The 17,589-nt window shown below is 58.7% G+C and overlaps 1 protein-coding gene across 1 annotated transcript in view; it reads left to right on the top strand.

The window, feature by feature from the left end:
- Zbtb38 (zinc finger and BTB domain containing 38) overlaps window positions 1-5,273 on the top strand; it is a 35,353-nt gene extending 30,080 nt beyond the window's left edge. Inside the window, 8 exon segments of the mRNA XM_048334443.1 lie at window positions 1,628-3,190; window positions 3,193-3,225; window positions 3,228-3,587; window positions 3,589-4,020; window positions 4,023-4,471; window positions 4,473-4,779; window positions 4,782-5,043; window positions 5,046-5,273. Of these exon segments, the coding sequence (XP_048190400.1) occupies window positions 1,628-3,190; window positions 3,193-3,225; window positions 3,228-3,587; window positions 3,589-4,020; window positions 4,023-4,471; window positions 4,473-4,779; window positions 4,782-5,043; window positions 5,046-5,212 (3,573 nt within the window). The 3' untranslated portion in view covers window positions 5,213-5,273.
- Window positions 5,274-17,589: the final 12,316 nt, after the last annotated feature.

Here is a 17,589-nt window from a genome sequence, read left to right as displayed (position 1 = left end):
AAGAAAACGAGAGGTCGCCACACCAGGAGCCAGGCCGTGAATGGCCGCAACAACGATGACAGTTAATTCACCACTCCCCCGTGGCCCGCAGAGCCGAAAGGGAAATGTGGCGAAGGCATTGTTCCCTGGTCTGAACTGAAGGGTTTGTTAGTAGAAAGGTAATTCTTCCCTATGGCTGAATATGATACAAGAATTTATCAGACGGATGCTTGGATAAAAGACGCTCAATAGCATAATGGGCCAGCTTGGAATAGCAACTTGAGAGAAAGGTACAAAGCGGCTCTTTTGTGTGGTGGTCTGGCCTTTCCGGCAGAGTAAACTCCTCGAGCTGCATGCCGGACTCCGGTGCTGGGAACAGAGCACCCCTGGCAGTTTTCTGGAGCTTTCTGGAGACAGCGTGTCCAGGACAGTGGCAAGCCCGTCTGTCCTGTAGACACTGGGTGGTTTTGTTGTTAACTGCAGGGAGGAGCTCTCGGTGGGAGCGCCGTGGGGTGTTTGTTGGTGTTTCTAAAGCTGCTGCTTCGGTGGTCCAAGCTGGAGGGTGATCAGTCAGGGCTCTGGCCGCGAAGAACACCACGATCTCCCAGCCAGCAGAGCGTGTGTGTGTGTGTGTGTGTGTGTGTGTGGAGAATGTGACAGGTTTATCTTGTCAAGTGGAAGCGATGGAGTAGCATCTCCAGACGAGGGAAGCACACACACATCACGCCCGGGAGTGTCTGCTTTGAGATTGCGCGGGAGCGGGGCTGCGAGGCCACAGGCCCGGGTGGGAAGGGGAAAGCCGGTAGGTGTGGGCAGGGCACCTTCTCTTCCCGTTTCCTGACCGCCGTGAGGGGGGCTGCCCCCCTCCGCCACGTCCTCCCCGCCCGGCCTGACTGAAGCCTCTGAAACCCGAGCTCCTTCCGTCCCTTGAGCTGTTCGCGTCTGCCTGGTTCCCGTTCCACCCGCCGCCCACCCCCAGCCTGCCTAACCTGTCCCCGCTCCTCTTCTCCCCGACAGGGAGGGGCTTGGGGCCCGCTGGTGTGGAAAGCGGGGTGCGGTCCCCCGCGGGCCCCTCTCCCCCAGCACAGCTCCCCTCCCCGCTAGCCAGCTGCTTCTCACACGGACCTGCCACCTCGGGGACATTTGTGCAAATGACTTTTCTGTCCTGCATTTGGATATGACCCGGGGGGGGGGGCTTGGTTGAAAAGAAGAGGGGCGAGGGGGGCTTCTCCCTGGCAGAGGCCCCCCAGCATGGGCAAAGCCTTGGGTTCCACCCGCACAAAAACGAAGACAAATAAGAAAGAGAAAAGTGGAATCCACACAGGAGCGCTGCGGAAGGGCCGGGAGCAGCTGTCCTCTAGATCCCGAGCGATGGTGAGACACCCCTTCCCGCGTGGGGCCACAAGAACCCCCACCCCACCCCCCGAGTTTGGACCTGTCTATGCCGCCAAACTCCAGCAGCCGTGCGCAGTGGTGTGAGAAGCAGCCCCCCCGCACCCCCGCCCCGGGGGAGGACCACCGTTTTAACTTCTAACGCTGACTCCGGGTCTCAGGAAGAGCCCGCGGGATGAGGCAGAGCCCCCCGAGTTTTCCCGTCCCCCCGTGGCGCGCGGGAAGGGCCCTGACCTCGTGTCTCCTCTCGTTTCAGATGACAGTCATGTCCCTTTCCAGGGACATCAAGGACGACTGCCACAGCGACACGGTGCTCTCCATCCTGAACGAGCAGCGCATCCGGGGCGTCCTGTGCGACGTCACCATCATCGTGGAGGACACCAAGTTCAAGGCCCACAGCAATGTCCTGGCCGCGTCCAGCCTGTATTTCAAGAACATCTTCTGGAGCCACACGATCTGCATCTCCAGCCACGTCCTGGAGCTGGACGACCTCAAGGCCGAGGTGTTCACGGAGATCCTCAACTACATCTACAGCTCCACGGTGGTGGTCAGGACTCGGGAGACGGTCACCGACCTGGCCGCCGCCGGCCGGAGGCTGGGGATCGCCTTCCTGGAGGACCTCACCGACCGCAGCTTCGCCAGCTCGCCCAGCCCCTACGTCTTCTGCATCACCGAGAAGGGCACGGTGAAGGAGGAGAAGAGCGACAGGCGGCCTGAGGAGCCGGGGGTGGTGAACGGGCCCCGCATCACCAACGCCTTCTCCATCATGGAGACCGAGAGCGGCGGCGGCATGTTCTCCCCGCTGGACCTGAGAGCCAGCTTCAAGAAGATGTCCGACTCCATGAGGACGGCCGGCCTCTGCCTGGAGCGCCCCGACGGGTGCCGCGAGGCCGAGCCGGTGCGCACGCTGGCGGAGCACTCGTACGCCGTGTCCTCCCTCCCGGAGACCTACCGGAGCCAGCCGCCCCCGCGCCTGGCGGAGCCCGACCGCGGCTCGCCCGAGCGGGCCGGCCCCGCGCGCAGCGAGGCCCCCGCCGCCCCGCTCCACGCGGGCCCCCGGGCCGGGACCCTCTCCCTGCCCCCGGACGCCGACCCCACCCCGGAGGACCTGGCGGCCCCGCCCGCGCCCAGCCCGCAGGCCGCCCGGCGAGGGAGGAGCCCGCCGCCGGCCGCCGCCCTCCCCCCCGCCCCGTCTCCCGACCGGGAGGACGTGCCCCCGTCCCGGGAGGACGGCCCCGCCACGGCGGCCGCCACCACCGCCGCCGCCACCACCACGACGGCGCACCCCTTTCCCGACGGCGCCGCCGCCGGGCCGCCCCCCGCGGCCGAGGTCCCGCCGCTCATCTACAGCTGCAGCTGCTGCGCCCAGTCCTTCGACAGCAGCGCCCTCCTGGGCGCCCACATGCAGCTCCACCGGCCCACCCAGGAGCCCCTGGTGTGCAAGTACTGCAACAAGCAGTTCACCACGCTCAACAGGCTGGACCGCCACGAGCAGATCTGCATGCGGGCCGGCCAGCTGCCCGCCGCCGGCGACGGCGCCCGCTTCCTGGAGAAGTACCCCACCATAGGGCAGCACGGGGGGGCCTTCCCCGGCCCCGAGGCCTTACTGGCCCCACGCAGGACCGGGGAGCTCCCCGGCGCGGGCGGCGCCCTGCAGGACGCGGACCACATGGTGAAGTTCGTGAACGGGCAGATGCTGTACAGCTGCGTGGTGTGCAAGCGGAGCTACGTGACGCTGTCCAGCCTGCGGCGGCACGCCAACGTGCACTCGTGGCGGCGGACCTACCCCTGCCACTACTGCAACAAGGTGTTCGCGCTGGGGCCGAGTACCGCACGCGCCACGAGATCTGGCACCAACGGGCGAGCGGCGCTACCAGTGCATCTTCTGCCTGGAGACCTTCATGACCTACTACATCCTGAAGAACCACCAGAAGTCCTTCCACGCCATCGACCACCGGCTCTCCGTGAGCAAGAAGACGGCCAACGGGGGCCTCAAGCCCGCCGTGTACCCCTACAAGCTCTACCGGCTGCTGCCCATGAAGTGCAAGCGGGCCCCCCTCAAGAGCTTCCGGAGCAACCCCTACGAGCCCCCGCGGGACCCCCGGCCGGCCCCCGAGCCGGCGCCCGGGCCTCCGCCGCGCACCGCCCCGCAGGACGCGCCGCTGCTGCCGCCGGGCCTTCCTGGGCGAGGCCGGCTGGTGGCCCTGGCCCCCCCGCGCCGACCTCCTCCCGCCGGGGGCGCCCGCCGCCCAGGACCCGGCCGCCTCCACCGACGGGCAGAAGGTGGAGGGCGGCGGGTGGGGGCTGGGCGCCCCGGAGCTGCACCTGGACGGCGGCGGCTTCTACACCCCGGCCCGGCCGCGGGCCCCCGCCCCGCAGGAGAAGCCGGCGGCGTCCGTGATCAGCTTCGGGGGCGCGGCGCCGTCCGTCATCGTGCACGGCCGCCAGTTCTCCTCCGTGATCACGCACGGCAAGGCCGTGGCCGGGGGCCCCCCCCGCCGCCCCGGCCGAGCCCGCCGCCAGCCAGGCCCCTCGGGGACGCCCCCCGAGGCAGGGCCAAAGCCCCCAAGGAGAGGAAGAAGACCCCCCCCGTCCGGCAAGGGGGAGGCCGCCGAGGAGGCGGTGGAGTGCAAGGCCGAACCCCCCGGCGGGGCCCCCGGGCAGAGCCGCCGCCGCCGCCCGAGCCCGGCAAGAAGACCAGCAAGATCGAGACGTACATCGCGAAGCCCGCGCTGCCCGGGACGTCCACGGACAGCAACGTGGCGCCCCTGTGCCAGATCACCGTGAAGATCGGGAACGAGGCCATCGTGAAGCGGCACATCCTCGGCTCCAAGCTGTTCTGCAGGCGGGGCCGGCGGTCCCCGGTACGCCGTGCCCGAGGAGCCGCCGCCGCCGCCCCCCCCCCCGAGAGCCAGCCGGGGGTCCCCGCGGACGGCCCGCTGGAGCTGTGCCACGCCGAGTGCGTGGAGCTGAGCGAGGCCTTCGAGGACGCCAGCGACCAGGACTCCTCCGACAAGCCGTGGCGCCCCTACTACAACTACAAGCCCAAGAAGAAGTCCCGGCAGCTGCGCAAGATGAGGAAGGTGAGCTGGCGGAAGGAGCCCCCGGAGCCCGGGCGGCGGCTGGCGCAAGTACCCGGCCGAGCTGGACCGCGCCCCGGCCCGGCCCGCCCCGGAGAAGGCGCCGCCCGAGGACGAGGACCACAAGGAGATGCCCAAGCTGCAGTGCGAGCTGTGCAACGGCGACCGGGCGGCGGGGGCCGGCGGCCCGGGGCGGCCCCACCAGCACCTCCCCGCCAAGCCCCACCACACGTGCGAGCTGTGCGCCAAGCAGTTCCAGAGCCCCTCCACGCTCAAGATGCACATGCGCTGCCACACCGGCGAGAAGCCCTACCAGTGCCAGACGTGCGGGGCGCCGCTTCTCCATGCAGGGCAAACCTGCAGAAGCACGCGCGCATCCACCTGGGCCTCAAGGAGTTCGTGTGCCGCTACTGCAGCAAGGCCTTCACCCTCAACGAGACGCTCAAGATCCACGAGCGCATCCACACCGGCGAGAAGCGCTACCACTGCCAGTTCTGCCTCCAGGGCTTCCTCTACCTGTCCACCAAGAGGAACCACGAGCGGAGGCACGCCCGCGAGCACGACGGCAAGGGCTTCGCCTGCTTCCAGTGCCCCAGATCTGCAAGACGGCCGCCGCCCTGGGCATGCACCAGAAGAAGCACCTGTTCAAGAACCCGGCCAAGCTGGAGAAGGCGGGGGACCCGGACGCCCCGGCGCCCGCGGACTCGGGGGACAACGGCCAAAGCGACGGCCTGCACGCCGCGGCGGAGAACGCCCTCTGAGCCACGATCGTCAGAGAGAGAGAGAGAGAGAGCGAGCGAGCGCTCGGCGGGATGGTTGGGGGTTGTCTGTCTGTCTGTCTGTCTCGGTTTAGTTTTATTCTGTTCGTATAAGAATCATGAAGGAGTGAATTTATTATTTTTTTTTTTAGGGTTCTCTCTTTAAGTCTCATGGGTGAAAACTTCAGAAGAAAGGATCCTAACATCTGCTTGGGGTGTCAGCATTCATGTTGGGCATCACGTCCAAGAAGCGGGCAGAAGCCCCCCAGCACCCCCCAACTAGCTTGGGAAAGTTCATGAAGTTCTTAGCTGTGGTATTTCTTCTACCAGTTGCGGGGGGAGGGAGGGAGTGTTGGGGGTCGGGGAGAAGAGTCAAATTTAGCCTAATTTAAAAAAAACCTTCTAGCAAACGCTGGGGGGAACTGGTTTCTGAACTGTCTTTAGTCACTGGAAAAAAAAAAAAATAAGGGTCAGACATGAAGATACGTTCAATGGTAGATGAGCTGCGACAGTATTTATTCCCATCTAGCTTCTGCAACAATAAAGGTTCTGAAAATGAATGGATGAAATACTTAATACAACCGAGTATGTGAATAACGAGTAAACCTAAAGTAGGACATCCATCCGTCACCCTGAACCCTATTTTTCTGCCACAATGAACCTTGTAAAAATACATATATAAATCTGTAACTTTTAAACTGTAGAGACTTGTACTGAGCAATAGATCTGCAAGTAACGAGAACTGGCGTCAAAGTCCGTCGAGAGCACGTTGGGAGTGACTTGGGAGCGCATGCGTGCCTCCAGCCCGGGTGCCAGCTGCTTCTGTCTTGAAGTATGGCCGAGCTGTTACGAGAACTCGGTCTACTCAAACCACAGAAAACGTAGGTCATGCCTTACGTATGGGAGAAAACCTTCCCAGAGTTTACCTGGCTGGGCCCGCGTGGGCCCTTGAGTACTTGGCAGTGGCCTTGCCTCAAAGATTAAAGAAGGGTTACGGTCTTCCAAAATACCGCAGTCTTCCAGACAGACTCAAGGGTTCAAATGAACCTGCCATCTCTCCCGTTCCTGTAGCTCGAGACGGCCCTGTGGTGGTGAAGTCTCAGGCAACTGGAAGCCACGGTTGGATCTCTACCATCACTAAGCCTTCTGGGAGATGATGTTGTGGCCCGTATATCTTGGACAGACAGAAGGACAGCAGGACAAAAGCTAGGAATGGTCTTCCTTACTTCACAGGTGGGAGGTCCTATAATCCCCTACTTCAGGGACTCAGAAATATATCAACAAAGCCAGCTCTTTTTGTTTTCATATTCGCAGACCACACGCACACACACACACAACGCACACCCGCCCTCATTAAAAATTTACAATTAATTTGAAAACTTACGTTTTCTGATCATTGCCCCTACTACTGACCCACATGATCGCTATTGGCTCAGAAACTCAAATCGCCCTAAGGAGACTTGTCATGGGGACTCAGTTCCCAGAGAGCCGAAACACGAGGTTCTTCCTGTGAGCACGGCAGGAAGAGGGAGGAAGGGAGGGGATTCATTCGTTCCCTACGCTGCGATGGCCACCGTGAGCAGAACTCGGAAGCCAGTTCGGGGGTGCCCGCCCTGCTCACGTTCACGGGATTCAGTACACGGAAAGGAACTCCGGCCGCCTGATGAAGGAAGGTTGCTGTTACAAAGAAGTCGCTCAGAGGACTTTGGTTTCTCCCAACCATAATGTGATTGCTCCGTTGAAAGAAGCATGGAGCCGGGAGGGTGGGTGGAAAACCATAGAAAGACCCAGAAAAGGAAAGACACAACTCAAGTTGACCTTTTTATACTGTAGAACTGTGCTGTTAAGGAACCCCCAGTATTGTACTCGCATTTATCTTCTGTTCATCTACTTTCACTTACATGCAGTATTATATAGTAGAGGAAAGCGGGGAAAATGCAAATGCAAAGTGCGAATTCAACTTTATACGTTGTATATATGTATTCCCCGAGTACCTGCTTGGGTTAAGGAGATAGTCACAGAGGGCTCGTGAAAAATCACATTTGATCATGAGAAGATCAAATAAATAATCTTGTGATCACTAATTTGTTTGATCTCAGTTAGGATTATCAAATACGTATTTTAGTTATTTTTGATTTTAACTACAAATATAAAATTATTGTATGTAGTGAGTCTCACACCCCTTATATGTGGATATTTTTTAAGTGGACTTGTATGCTGATAATTCTAGACCAAAGTCAATATGGCAGAATATTTATACATGAAAAAAATAATTTGCAAATATTTTCTATAATTGTATTCTTCATTTAAAATTGTTGATAGCCTGTGTTAGTTTCAGGGAGGGGTGTATATTTTGATAAAAAAAATAAATACTTGACTTTGTAATTCTGTATATTCTATACAATTTATAGCAGAGCCATTTTAAGACAACCGGTCACACTTCTTTTTGTTTGTTTGTTAATTGTGAAACTTTTATGAGTGATGTTTAAAGTCTGCATTGGTATATAATGATCAAGTAGAATAAAGTAAGTGTAAGCAGTGAAAATACTGTATGTTGTACAAGATATAGTGTCATTCGCCACGTTAACATCTGTATTTGGATTAGAAGATATTATTAAATGCAGATGTGTTAAGGGTTGAAAAGTCTAATTTTATTTTTAGAAATAATACAGATTTTTTTTGCTTGATTAAAATAGCTTATTCCTACCTGAAGTCTCTTTTAAATGTCTTCGCGTGTACTCTTCCGCCTCTGAGTGTCACCGCTTTGTACGCCGCCGTTCGACATTCCATCTCCTTGTTTATGTTTCGTGGTACCTGCCGACGTGTGTAGGGCACGAATGGATCATGGTATTTAAAGAAATGGAGGGGCTGGGAATGTGGCCTAGTGGTAGAGTGCTTGCCTAGCGTGCATAAAGCCCTGGGTTCGATTCCTCAGCACCATATAAACAGAAAAAGCCAGAAGCGGCGCTGTGGCTCAAGTGTAGAGTGCTAGCCTTGAGCACAAGAAGCCAGGGACAGTGCTCAGGTCCTGAGTTCAAGCCCCAGGACGGGCAAAAAAAAATGACGAAACAAAACAATTGATAAGTTGTGCATGTCTATAATCCCAGTGCTCAAGAGGCAGAAGCAAGAGGATTCCAGGTGAAAAAAAACAAAAAACAGCCTGGGCTATAAGAATTATACATAACTGGGGCTGGGGATATGGCCTAGTGGCAAGAGAGCTTGCCTCGTATACATGAGGCCCTGGGTTCGATTCCCCAGCACCACATATACAGAAAATGGCCAGAAGTGGCGCTGTGGCTCAAGTGGCAGAGTGCTAGCCTTGAGCGGGAAGAAGCCAGGGACAGTGCTCAGGCCCTGAGTTCAAGGCCCAGGACTGGGGGAAAAAAAAAAAGAATTATACATAACTAAATTTAATAGTTGCTTAATATCAGGTTAAAATTTCTAAATTGCCTTATTTTTTTTAATGTGAATCCTCCAAATCCAATGAAAGTTCATACTATGATTTTGATACTCGTGTTTTGTAATCTACAGGTTTTCTCCCCCTCCCCCCTTTTCAGTTTTGTATGTGTGTCTGTCTGGGGGAGTCTGGGGCTTGAACTTGGAGCCTGGGCACTGTCTCTGAATTTAGGCTAGTTCTCTACCACTTGAGCAGCAGCTCCACTTCTGGTGCGTGCGTGTGCGTGTGTATATGTGTGTGTGTCTCAGGGCCTGAGCATTGTGCTGAGTTCTTTTGCTCAAGGCTGGTGATCTACCAGCAGTTGAGCCACAGTGCCCCTTCCTGCTTTCTGGTGGTTGAATTAGAGAGTCTCACAGACTTTCTTACCCAGGCTGGCTTCAAAGGGCCGTCTTCAGACCTCAGCCTCCTGAGTAGCTAGGATGACAGGCGTGAGCCACCAGCACCTGGTTCCATTCAGTTTTAAAGAATTCAGGTTACTGGGGCTGGGGATATGGCCTAGTGGCAAGAGCACTTGCCTCGTATACATGAAGCCCTGGGTTCGATTCCCCAGCACCACATATACAGAAAACGGCCAGAAGTGGTGCTGTGGCTCAAGTGGCAGAGCTAGCCTTGAGCAAAAAGAAGCCAGGGACAGTGCTCAAGCCCTGAGTCGAAGGCCCAGAACTAGTAGTAGGAAGACAGCCCGTAGGTTGGCTTGCATTTACCACTAGGAAGCATAGGATGTTTGAGTAAGACGTTTGGATGTACGTTGAATTTGGACTTCGTGCGTGTTGATGATATTTTAGGTACCCAGAGGTAAGAAAAAGATCGGTTTGGGGCCTGAGCAGTTGGAAGGGTGTTGTGGCACGCAGCTTTCTCAGAAGCGGGGACTGAGTTGAGAGTTGTGTTCCCTTCGTTTTCACCATCTTTGAGTTAAATCTTGGGGCTGTGAGATGGAGGAGCCGCCGCGCGCATTGTTCCTGGAGCTGCGCAGGTCTCTGGAGAACCACCGAAGCACCCCCAGCCCCGAAGAGAGGCCGCTGCGTGGGGCTAGCGCGCCCCCTAACGGTGACATCGGGAGCCGCCCAGATGCTTAGGACATCACTGCAGCTGAGGTGTCAACGCGGCCGGCGGCCAGAAAGCAAGATGCAAGATGAGAACGGGGGACCGGAGCCGCCGCGTGCGGGGGCAAGGACGGGCAGAACGCTCCGGAGGCTGGAGAGATCGCCCGGTGCTGATACCACCTGCGCTGTGCGGCATTGGGTTGAATGCCCAGCGCTGAGAGGGAAGGAGGGAGGGGAGGGAGGGAGGGGCCAGGGATTGGTTCCAAGCAGATTGCAACAGAAGACACATTTAATATTGGTACACACACGCACACACGCACACGCACGCACGCACACGCACGAGGTTTATGTCTGGAATGTAATATGGACTGGCTGTCTGACTTTGTGAAGAAGTCTGTAGAGGCAGGGATAAAGATCTTCCCTTAAACTCCCGGCAGCTGGGGGACCTCCCCCTCCACCCCCCACCCCACCCCACCCCACCCCCGCCCCAGCCCCAGTAAAAGTGGGCATGGAAGTCCCTTGACCACGGTTCTGAACTCTGTGCGGAGTGGAGGTGCCAATCCTGCCGGCAGAGGGCGCCGCTGGCTGGCAGGTGGCCCAGCCCCGCACGCTGGTCCCTCCGGCCCGTCTCCCGGGCTCTCCGGGCTGTCACTCCGTAGCGCGCACCCTGATAGCCCCAAGCTGGCAGGCACACGCACCGAGGCAGGTGGAATGTCACGTGGGCTCTGGGTTATACCATTCGTTCCAGTGGGTTCGAACACCCTGAATCTCGGTGACCTACAGCCAGTGGCTTCAAGACGTGAAGCTGACGGTGTCACGCGGAGGCCCGGCATGAGGGGACACGACTAGAACCTCAGCTCCTCAGGAGGCAGAGGCGAGAAGATGGTGGTCACAGGCCAGGACGAGACATGACATCCTATCATCCGAGAAGCCAACTAAAGGAGGCAAAGAACTGAGGCGCGGGGCTCGGGGGGCGGAGTGCTTAACCGCGAGGCCCCGCGTTCAGTCGGAAAACAACCACCCGGAACAGGAGCACAGAAATCACGTGACCACAGGATGTCACCTGCAGAAAGCAACTCATCCATACTTAGAGCTTATTAAAACTGGAGTGGAAACGGAAGATTGAGAAGCGCTTCCAGCAGGAAAGGCATAAAACCAATCACCGACCATTTCCGTTACAACTAACTTAAAAATCTTCCAAGTATCGCTATTCACTGTAGCTGCCTTTATTCGTTTCTTTTAATGATGGTTAAAAAAATGCTAAGGTCTTTTTTGTTGTTGTTGCTCCTTTTTATCTTTATTGAAACGGTGTAAATCTTGTGTACAAGATTTGTGTACGGTTTGCACACGCACAGCTTTGTGTGTGTACACAAATCTGGTATATAGCTTAATGGATTTGGGAGGTTTTGTTTGTTCCTGTCGTCAGGCTTGAACTCAGGGCCTGGGCACTATCACTGAGCTTCTTTGTTCAAGGCTGGCGCTCTAGCACTTGAGTCACAGCTCCACTTCCAGCTTTTTGATCGTTAATTGGAGGTGAAAGTATCGCAGACTCTTCTGCCTGGGCTGGCTTTGAACCGTGATCCTCAGATCTCAGCCTCCTGAGTAGCTAGGATGACAGGCCTGAGCCACGGGCCCCTGGTCTCTGCTGGATTATAGTGTGCCTAAAACAAGTGACTTCACCTCACTGGCTGTCCTCGTTGTCAAGCGAGGCAGCATTTCTTGTCTCTTTGTCACTCTCTTCAAGTGCGTGGCATCATTCCGCACGCTTTGGGTACACAATGGCGGCGTGACCACACACTTACACGGAGGCCCTGGTATTGCATTGAACGGAACTTCCTCCTAACACTGTGTCCGGGAAGCCCAGGTTTACAGGAAGAGGCTGCGACTCAAAGAACCACAGATCCCAGCTCAGTCACCCTCGTAGTTAACACAGGGCACCCGGCACACGACACGGACACCCTCAGCAATGGTCCTGTGGCAGAGTCCCTTAAGAAAAGCTCAGGGACAGCGCCCGGGCCCCGAGTTCAAGCCCGAGGACAGACATATAGATAAAAAAATAAGTAGATAAATGTTTGAATATTAAATAGTAAGAGGAAGGCCACTGTCCTGACAGAACCAGGGATTCCTGGAGCCCTCGGCCCGGTGCTCATGGCTCAGATCCGTGTCTGGCCCGTCTGTGGTCGGTCCACACCTTCCGACCCGCGTGACCCCCGGTCCTCCTGGGTGGGCTGGGAAAGGAGTTTGTCTGGGAGCTGGGATCCCCCCCCCCCGCCGTCCACAGACACCTGGACGAGCAGCCAGCCACCTTCGCCACGGCCCTGCCACGCCGACACGCCGAGGATGAGTGTCACACACACGCACGCACACGCACGCACACGCCCCGCCCGTGACAATGCGGGCCTTCTCGCCGTGTTTACCCCGCACCCGGCCTCTCCCGGGGAGAAGGTCACGGGGGGGGGGGGGGGAGAAAGCAGCTCATTGTGTGGCTCGGCGCAACAGTCGGCGTTTGTTCCCTGTCGGTGAACCCCGGGGTGGGGGTGGGGGGCTGCTCTGGCTCGCTCCATCTCCAGAGCTCGGGGGGCTCGAGGCACAGCTCTGTGACCCCGAAAGGGGCAGAGGTGAGGGGCGCCGGGTGATTTCCCGGGAAGCCCCAAGCGTGGCACCTCAGAGCCTCCCCCCCTCCACAAGGGGCCTTTTGTTCCTGCTCTTTCCCTGCAATTAAGGCCTCAGGACCCACATCTACCCCAGTGGGGAGAGGGAGGGGAGAGGAGGGGGGAGGGAGGAAGGGGGGAGGTGGGGGAGATAAGGAAAAAGGGAGAAGGATGGAGACAGGGAAAGGAAGAGGGAGGTAGGGGGAGGAACCAAGGGAAAGAGAGGAAAAGGAGAAGAGGGGAGAAAGGAGGGAGGGAGGGGGAGGGAGGGAGGGAGGAGGGAAGAGAAGGGAAGGGACGGGAGGGGGAAAAGGAGAGGAGAAAGAGGAGGCTGGAGAGGAGCGATGGGAATGGACGTGCGTCCGGGTGGAGGGGCGGGCGCTGGGGCGATGTGGAATGTACCTGTGGACGGCACCCCTCCCCCCCCCGGGGGCCCCCACAATCCGCAGGGCTCAGCTCTTTCCCCTCCCCCCCAGGGGGCGGAGCCCTCAGAACCGACCGACTGGCAGAGCAGGTGCGCGCCCTGCCTTGGGAATGCCTTTGGGGGCCCCTCACCCCCCCTTCTTCCTCATTCCGCGTCTCTCCTTCCTCTTAATCTCTGCCCTTGGCGGCATCAAGAGCCCATCGCCCACTCGCGCCCAGGGCCGGGGCGTGGGTCCCCCCAGGGCCACGCCGGCACCCTGCAGTCCGGGAGGTACGGGCTCGCGTGACTTGTTCTTGAACCCAGGGCCTGGGGCACCATCCTTGAGCTTTTGGCTCAGGCTAGCTAGGGCTCCATTTCCGGTTTTCCAGTGGTTCATGGGAGAAAAGAGCCTGACAGACTTTCCTGCTCAGGCTGGCTTTGAACCGTGGTCCTCAGGATTGGTTCAGCCAGGACAGCCAAGTCTGCGAGGCTCCAGCAAAAAAAAAGCTGGAGGTACAGGGATGGCTCAAGAGGTAGAACGCCAACCCTGAGGAGAAGAAGAGCGGGAGCCCGAGGCTCTGGAGTTCCAGCCCCAGGACCAGCACAAAAGTAAATACACAACTAAAAATAAAATGGTTAGCTTTCAAGGTAGTGACCTGTTGCAAGAGAAAGTCTGGTTGAAATGATATCCCGACACCCAGATGAGAGCGGCGCTCGTGGAAGCACGTCACGGAGGGGCCGAGTGGGGTGTGGAGGGGGGGGGAGAAAGCCCGAAGGAGCAACTTAAAACAGAAGCCACGCACGCCAGGTTACACGGCTCAGGTTCTCACACACGCTTTTGCATTTCTCTTGGCTGGGTCATTGTGACTGATACACCCCGTGACCAGTCCTCCAAGGAACAATTTAGAACCTGATCCTCCTCCTCCTCCTCCTCCTCCCCCTCCTCCTCCCCCTCCTCCCTCTCCTCCTCCCCCTCCCCCTTCTCCTCCTCCTCCTCCCCCTCCTCCTCCCCTGCCTCCCCCTCCTCCTTCCCTCCTCCCCTTCTCCTCCTTTTCCTCCTCCTCCTCCTCTCCCTCCTCCCACTCCTCTTCCTCCCCCTCCTCCTCCCCCTCCTCCCCCCTCCTCCTCCCCCTCCTCCCCCTCCCCCTCCCCCTCTTCCTCCTCCTCCTCTTCCTCCCCCTCCTCTTCCTCCCCCTCCTCCTCCCCCTCCTCTCCCTCCTCCCCCTCCTCCTCCCCCTCCTCCCCCTCCTCCTCCCCCTCCTCCCCCTCCTCCCCCTCCTCTTCCTTCCCCTCCTCCTCCCCTCCTCCCCCTCCCCCTCCCTCCTCCTCCTCCCCCTCCTCCCCCCTCCTCCTCCTCCTCCTCCCCCCCCCTCCTCCTCCTCCTCCTTCCTAAGGGTCCTTAGCCTTGAACTCAGGTCCTGAGTGCTGACCCTGATTTTTTCCCTCCTCAGCGCTAGCACTCTACCGCCCCCCGCCGCTGCTCAGCTTCCGGCGTCCTCGGTGTTCCATGGAGATCCGAGTGTCACGGGCGTTCTCACCTGGGCCGGCTTCAAACCAGAGGAGCTAGGGCTATGGGCCTGAGCCGCCAGTGCCAGGCAGGACGGGATTCCTGTGTGTGGAATATGTACAGTGGGATGGACGACGCTGGTGTTTCAGAGAGAGAGAGAGAGAGAGAGAGAGAGAGAGAGAGAGAGAGAGAGAGAGAGACAGTGACGAGGGAATAAAGCGGGGTGGGGGGCGCATTGGTACACAGCGCTGCATTTTCTGTTTCCTCCAGCAGGTGGCACCGTGCTGGGTGGGAAAGGGGTGAGCCACCAGCAGAAGGGGGTCGGGGCGGGGGGGGGGGGGCATCCGTGTGTCCATGCTTGACTTGGGGCCTCCTGAGTCGCGAGGATGGCAGGCGCCCAGCCCTGGGTGGTTTTCTTTTCCTCCCTGCCATTTCTCTCTCTCTCTCTCTCTCTCTCTTTCTCTCCCTCTCCCCCCCCCCATCCGACCTGCTAGGCTGAGCTCCGGCGGCTCCCCCCATCATCTGAGCTCGTCAGGGGGGCTGAGATCGAAGGATCAAGCTCGAAGCCGGCCGGGCAGAAGAGTCTGTGAGGCTCTAGACCTCCCCCCGGCCCCCCCCACAGCTCCCCCGGCCCCCCCCGCAGCTCCCCCGGCCCCCCCGCAGCTCCCCCGGCCCCCCCCACAGCTCCCCCGGCCCCCCGCAGCTCCCCCGGCCCCCCCGCAGCTCCCCCGGCCCCCCCCCGCAGCTCCCCCGGCCCCCCCCGCAGCTGCCCCGGCCCCCCCCGCGGCTCCCCCGGGCCCCCCGTGGCTCCCCCGGCCCCCCACAGTTCAGGTGTCCTGTCCAGGGACCTCCACTCCTTCCGGCCACTGCTTGACACGCGTGGTCTGCCCACAGGGCTGGGGTCTCAGCTTGCGGGCCTCGGGGCACAGCGACGTGAGACCCCGATGCATGGCAGGCAGGTCAGTCACCAGCGTCCATGGGGGGGGGGGTGGCGTTTTGAACACTTTTCTTTTCCTGCACCAACCTTCACCCACGTTTCTAGAGGTTTCTAGGTCCCCCCCGAGAGCTGGAGGGATCGTGAGAGAAGCATTATGGAGAGATAAGAATCAAAGTTAATGACCAGCTCCCGCGTAGACTTTAGGACATTCTTCATCCAGATGGGACCTCAAAAAGCTAGGCGACATGAAAGAGGGAAGCGGGCCGGCGGCTCACGCCTGTGGTCCTAGCGGCTAGGCGGGCATCTGAGGATTGCGGTTCAAAGCCAGCTTAGGCAGAAAACTATGTCAGGAGGCTGGGAAAGTGGCTTAGCGTAGAGCGCTTGCCTCACATGCATGAAGCCCTGGGTTCGATTCCTCAGCACCACATACACAGAAAAAGCCAGAAGTGGCGCTGTGGCTCAAGAGGCAGAGTGCTAGCCTTGAGCACAAAGAAGCCAGGGACGGTGCTCAGGCCCTGAGTTCAAGCCCAGGACTGGCCAAAAAAATAAAAAATAAAAATAAAATAAAATTGTGTAAGCCTCTTATCTCAAGTAACCACCAAAAAAAAGCCAGAAGTAGAGCTGTGGCTCACGAGGTAGAGAACCGGCCTTGAGCAAATGAACACATAAACCAAAGCTCAGGGACCTCCCAGGTCCCGAGTTCAGGATGGCGCGGTGTGTGTGTGTTTGGGGGTGCATTTTAGATTTCTTTTTCCTCTCTCTAATTGGCATATGGGAAGTCAGTTTGATCAGGGAGTCTGACCCCAGAAGCCCCTACATAGGAAGCTCTACACCGCCCCGAGGACCCCCCCCCCCCGTGCTCAGATGAGGGACTTCCCACCCCCACCCCCCAGAGAAGAGACCTGGAAAGGTCAGAGCATCAAGGTCATCCGGAGGAGAGGCCACGTCGGCCGCGGTCACCTGAAGGGGCGAGCCGTTAGACGCGCATGGCCCACGGCCGTGGGTTCATCAGAAGATTCCACCCCCACCCCGCCCCCCCAGGCAGGGAACTTCAGAGCCACAGAGGACGCCACCCACCCCTGGCACATCTGTGGAGCAGGGTGAAACGTGTTCCTCCCCCCGCACCCCTCCTCGGCTTCCGAGCGCCGCCAGGCTTCACCTCCTCCTCCCCACGGCTAAATCGGGCTCCGTGGGGCCGCTCCGCGCCTGCCGGCTGCCCACGAGGCGCAACTGTGCACAGGATCTGGGGAGGGCCAGGCTGGGATTGGGGTGTGTGTGTGGGGGGAGTTTAGAGGGAGAATGGAGCGAATGGTGGGGGGCGGGGAATGCTTAAGCCGCATGGGTAGACTGAGGCGCAAAGAAGCACAGGCAAGCCTTTCCTGCGAGAAGCGAGGAGACTCCAGGCAGTGGCGTGTTCGGGGAATGGAGGGGAGAAGGCCCAGAGGGGAAGGATGGACACGTGGAGATTTGACACAGTGAGAGGAGGGGGCTGGGATCGCTGGATATCTGAGAAGATGAGATAGATTGTGTGTGTGTGTGTGTGTGTGTGTGTGTGTGTGTGTGTGTGTCCGTTCTCCGGCTTGAACCCAGAGCCTGGGTTGCTGTCCCTGAGATTTTCTTTCTGCTCAAGGCTAGCCCTCTACCCACTTGATCCCTGGAGCCATGGTTCCACGTCTGGCTTTTTTGTTGTTTTTTTTTTAATCGTTAATTGGAGATAAGTCTTGCCTTGGTGGGTGGGCTTTGAACCGCCATCCTCAGATCTCAGCCTCCTGAGGAGCTAGGATTGCAGGCGTGAGCCCCTGTTGCCTGGCCTAAGAGTTTGTTGTCGTTGGGGCTTGAACTCAGGGCCTGGCGCTGTCCCTGAGCTCTTCACCTCCAGGCTAGCGCTCTAGCGCTTTGAGCCACAGCGCCACTTCTGGTTTGTGGTGGATCGCTGGAGATCACAGTCTCGCGGACTCTCCTGCCCCAGGCTGGCTTTGAACTGCGACCCTCAGCTCTCAGCCTCCTGAGTCTCTAGGACGACAGGCGTGGTGGAGAAAATGCCTTAAAGGGGGACATGAAATGGTTCCGTAGCCCGTGGAGTCTTGTTCACGTCACACAGTGGGGGTGGGGGTGGTGTGCAACCGCCTGGCTTGTGGGTTCCCTTTGCAGCCGCAGGGGCGTCCCTGCCTGTACCCCAACGTCGTTCTTCGCTGCTTCTCTTCTGCAGATGGGCTTTCTGCAGCTGTGGGGGTTGAGCTCGCTTTCAACCTTTTCACCTCAAAAACAAAACAAAACACAAAACACAAAACCCCCAAACAAAAAAAACAATGCCACAGGAGCTGTGCACAATGGCTCCAACCACCCTGTGCCTCGCACACTCGAGACTCTGGGGACTGAGCT

Source organism: Perognathus longimembris, chromosome 26 (assembly GCF_023159225.1).
Source record: "Perognathus longimembris pacificus isolate PPM17 chromosome 26, ASM2315922v1, whole genome shotgun sequence".
Classification (NCBI taxonomy): domain Eukaryota; kingdom Metazoa; phylum Chordata; class Mammalia; order Rodentia; family Heteromyidae; genus Perognathus; species Perognathus longimembris.
The sequence above is the reverse complement of the archived record's forward strand: the minus strand, read 5'-3'. Positions and strand labels throughout refer to the sequence as shown.